The 4940-nt window shown below is 29.9% G+C and overlaps 1 protein-coding gene across 1 annotated transcript; it reads left to right on the top strand.

The window, feature by feature from the left end:
- The first annotated feature begins 619 nt into the window (after positions 1-619).
- On the top strand, positions 620-2624 carry LOC111877714 (protein LAZY 1-like). Its single transcript, XM_023874223.2, has 5 exons — positions 620-859; positions 942-1008; positions 1253-1896; positions 2006-2231; positions 2319-2624. The coding sequence occupies exons 1-5, from the start codon at positions 854-856 to the stop codon at positions 2336-2338; spliced, it is 963 nt and encodes a 320-aa protein (XP_023729991.1). The 5' UTR covers positions 620-853; the 3' UTR covers positions 2339-2624.
- The last annotated feature ends 2316 nt before the right edge of the window (positions 2625-4940 follow it).

Raw genomic sequence — 4940 nt, 5'->3', positions numbered from 1 at the left:
TTCCTATGTATACGTGTGATTTGTGTATGTGTTTAATTTAAGCATGTGTGTGCGTTCAATGTTCTTTTGAGAGAGAGAGAGAGAGAGAGAGAGGTGGACCCAACTTTATTATTTATTTTCTTTTTTATTTAAATTAAATAGAAAAAACATAAAAAATAAATCAAAAAGGCATTACAGTCATTTCAATTTACCGAATGACTAAAATCACAATCTAACATTCTCAAAAAGACCAAAAAATCATAGTTTAGACTAAAACCCCAAAAAAAATACATACCATATCGGCCATTTTTGCAATTTTGTCTTAGAGAGAGATATGATGTGAGTGACAACATTTAAACGAAATGGGGCCAGATTGCATTCTTTTTTCTATAACATTTTTTTAACATATAAATAATATAATTAAAGTAAATAAATAAAGTGTACGTAAGACCCAATCCTAGGCGGGTCCATGCACCGCACTAACACCAAATTGCATAGATCACTATGGTTATTTTATGATTGAACTTAACAGCTACAACAATATAAAGATATTAAAATTAGTTTTTCACTATTTGATGTCAATTATATATCATGTGAAAATAGCACCACAAGGTCCACAATAACACATGAAATACTCGTTGTTCATAAATAACAGTGATCATGATTCTGTTCCTAATTAACATACTTTTGTATGTTTCTCTATGTTTTTTCCGCTAAATCTCAAACAATCTAGCAACAAGTTGTTTACTTTTTATGCAAAATCATCTTAAATAGCTTCGCACCTCTCATATTTTTAAATTCCTAAACTAGTGCTTCCAAGCATTTTTCTACTTCCATTTCAAGCTACAGTTAACATCTTTATACGAAGTTCAAGATGAATGTGAGTACATCTATCTCCATCTTAATTAAGAGTAATCATGAAGATTTATAATCTTAATCTTATATCTCTTCTACTATATCAGGCACTAGGTTGGATGCACAGAAAATTCAAGAAAAACAATGATGAAGAAAAGAGAAATGTCTCCACGAGTACTTACTCCATGCTTTCCTAACATTTTTATATATGTACTTAAAGAAACCCCCGCCCCCCTTTTTAAAGTATCGCTTGTGTAACTGCTGACACAATCTTTTCCCTTCATGATCACATGTTTGGAAGAAATTGTGACAAATAAGTTGTGTTTCAAAAGTCACTACAACTCTATATTCCTATGATAGAAGCAGGACTAACTAGCAAACACAATATTATTTACAAACATTTAAACTTCAAATGCAGGGAAATCATCGTCTTGTTTCTCAACACTATTGGGGCTTCACGAACAACAATATTATCCTGAAGAAAAGAAATTTTCTGCACACTTCAGGCAACCCAGAGTATATTCAGAATCATCTCTTGCACTTGAAGCGCATAGTGTAAAAGAATTAGATGAAGAAGAAACCGGTGACATGAACATGCAGTTCATTCACGCATTTCTTGCAATTGGAACTCTTGGTTCAATCTCAGTTACAGAAGAGTCTATGACACCAAAAGTTGCAATGCAAATTGAAACGGAAGCATCAGAGAATGAAGTGAAGTCTCTAAACAAATTAGAGAAGCTGAATGAAAAAGAAGTAATTAATAGCGTAATTAATGAATCACGTAACGAGAAAGGGGTTACTTTAGATGAGAAGGAAATCAATGGTATGGACACCAAAGATAACAAAAGTATGGCGATATGTCCATTCAAAGAGTTTTCAGAAACACCACCAACCAAAGAAGGGGAAAGAAAACAAAAACCTAAGCCAACCAACCTTTTCAAGAAATCAGAAGCCCATGCCATGCATTTTATGAAAAAAATGCTAAAAAAACTTGATATCACATCACAGCGAAGCCCAACTTCTGCTAATATTTGTGATCCAACTGAGAAGAAACCAACAAGGGTAGCTCTTCATCTCTATGAATTTCATTTAAATGAGTATATATATATATAGTCTCGTGCATGTCTTAGAATAGTAAAATATATATCTTCGTATTATCTTGCTTTTACAGGTGTTTCGAAAATCAAGAAAAATCCACCCCGAAGCAGCTAATCGTTATGTCAGTAAGTCACACAACTCGGAGATGAAGCGCACGTCTTATGATGAAGACAATGATAAACAACTGAAAGTAAAGGATGAAGGCACCAAGCATCCTCGTGATGGAATGTTAAAGAAAGAAACAGTTAGTTGCTACCCAAATGGAGAAAAAGCGCATTGGATTAAAACTGATGCAGAATGTAAGTACAAATGCATTTGGAGTGTTGTCGACTATGTTTATAAAGTTTACTCATCCATATTACTATCTTCTACTATTTGCATTGTAGATTTCGTGCTGGAGTTTTAGAAAATCGAGAAGATTGTCGATATTAATTCGTGATCAAGTTGTGTTACCCTTGGGAAAAGGAGTTTGATTGTGTGGTATCTTGGTATCAAGGAGTGAAAAGCTTGTTGTAGACTTATATAAGTAAAGTCACAACGTAAGAATAAAGATAAGTACAAATTAAATAATTAAGCAAGAATTAGCAGATATGAGTGAACGGTATATGATACATATACCGTATATATGTATGATATATATTCCATTAGTGCATGTAAGATCGCATGTATTTTTCATAATTATTAAATATTGAAGTTTGTGTGACAACTATAATCTACATGCTATGAGGAGACTAAGGACTCAAGGAAATTAAGATGCAACATAATTGTACTTTATACAAATAAACTTGGAAAAGAAAGCGACAACATCTTTTACTCTTGCATGCATGAGATATATGAATTTGTGTACTCTGTACTCATAAAGGTATAGGGTAGCTGATGGGTTTTCTTTATAAGTACAAAAATTAGCCGTTCAAATACTTTAAATTTACATGGAAGTTGAATTGATTGCTTTTATATTTACATGGAAGTTAAATTTACAAAAGTTGACAACATCACTCGTACTCTCGCAGATAAGATTATACAGATGCGCAAATGGGCCTAGATCCAATTCTTGTTCAAAATGGGTTAGGTAATGAGTTCAATACGTTGGTTTGCCCATTCTTTGTAAAATTGTTTTTCTTTTCAATTACTAAGGTCTTATTATCCATATTTTTTTATGTAATTTTTTTTTCATTAGGCAGGGATTATTTTTATAACTTTTTAAACTTATGGACGGTTTTTGTAAAATAATCCAAACATACTTCTACAAATCAAATCTGCCGACAAAAGTTTTTAAATACATATAGCGTTTTCTAAAGAAAAACAATTTTTATAGACTTTTTCTATAAATTACAGAGATAATTTTTGTAATTTATTTTTTATATAGGACCAAACCTACCAATATACCAAATTGGTGTTATGACCAAAATATAATATATAAAAATATTATGGCCAAAATATGAAATATAAAACTATACTAATAATTTGCCAATTCAAATTACTATATATAATAATTTGTAATTCCAATCCTATTAACTTTTCTTTTCTGCCCTTTAACTTACAATAACATTATACTAATATTTTTTTCTTTTTTAGATTTTATTTCAAACATATATTTTATGTTAAGAAAGTAAACTACAACCCAACAAATAAAAATTTATATATATATATATATATATATATATATATATATATATATATATATATATATATATATATATATATATATATATATATATAAATAAACATTCATTTAAATTTCTAAATAAGACAAGATAAATTAAAAATGAAATTAGGAGATAGACTTAAGATGAGTTTACAAGAACTCAATTAATAAAAATATATAATTCATATCATATTGAGTATATTTTTTTAGAAACTGAAAATTTTATTCATAGCTAGTAAGAGTTTACTAAAGAAATGAAAAATAAGGGAGGAAAGATTTCAAAAAATAAAAAGCTTTACACCAATAAATTGTATACTCTCTACACCATTTGACTAAATTTTTAATATAAGAAAGGATAAACTAAAACCGAAATTACCATATAAATTTAAGATGAATTGTAAAACTCGATTAATAAAAATACATAATTCATATCATACTGAATCTATTGTGTATCCACTTATATGACTCCATTCTAACCATATTGATAAGACTCAATACGCAATTTTTTCTCTGAAAGACAACTTCGTTTCTAACTTTCCACACCTCCCAAAATAGTGTGTCCACTATAGTCACGACAACCGAAAACCTGTCATATTTAGGTATCCTCAAGTTCTTTATTAAATTATCGGTCTATCTAACGTCATTCAAGTCTGTATATCTTATGGTTCTAAAAAGCATGTCATAATGCGTTTAAGGCATGTCATGGCGCAAGGCGTAGTGTAGCCGTTATGAAAACATCCAATGCGAGTTTGTTATATGTGGCACTCAAATAACGTGTCAATCGGGCGCCTTATCGTGTTATGGGGCGAGTTTTTTTTTTTTTTTTTTTGCATAGATTTTTTTGTTTTTCTGACCGCGCCTAAAATAATTGAGTTTTTGTTAACTTTTTTATGTCAAATATTAATATAACACTTCTAAAAACTTGATGTATTTGGTAAATATTCAATAATTATATGATTTATCATCTTTTAATGTATATAAAATAGTGGTGTCTTAAAAAAATGTCATGCTTCGTTATGGATTAACTTTGACCTTACCACCAATCAACGACTCACGTTATTTAGAATCTTGGTACATCTAAGACCATCTGAAATATATATATATATATATATATATATATATATATATATATATATATATATATATATATATATATATATATATAATAACAAACAACTATGTGATCCACTTCGCAACAACCACTAATAAAGAACACCACCTCAATGGTCAGAGACCGTTAGCAGTCGTAGTCAATTGTGGTGGAGAGGAGAGGACGAACGAGCACATCCAATGAGCTTCTTTCTCTATCTATTTCTCTTTATTCCTATCTAACTCTCTTTACCTCTCTCTAAATTTAAGTAAT

The sequence above is a fragment of the Lactuca sativa genome, chromosome 3 (assembly GCF_002870075.4).
Source record: "Lactuca sativa cultivar Salinas chromosome 3, Lsat_Salinas_v11, whole genome shotgun sequence".
In the NCBI taxonomy this organism is placed as follows: Eukaryota; Viridiplantae; Streptophyta; class Magnoliopsida; order Asterales; family Asteraceae; genus Lactuca; species Lactuca sativa.
This window is presented reverse-complemented; position numbering and strand designations above follow the sequence as displayed.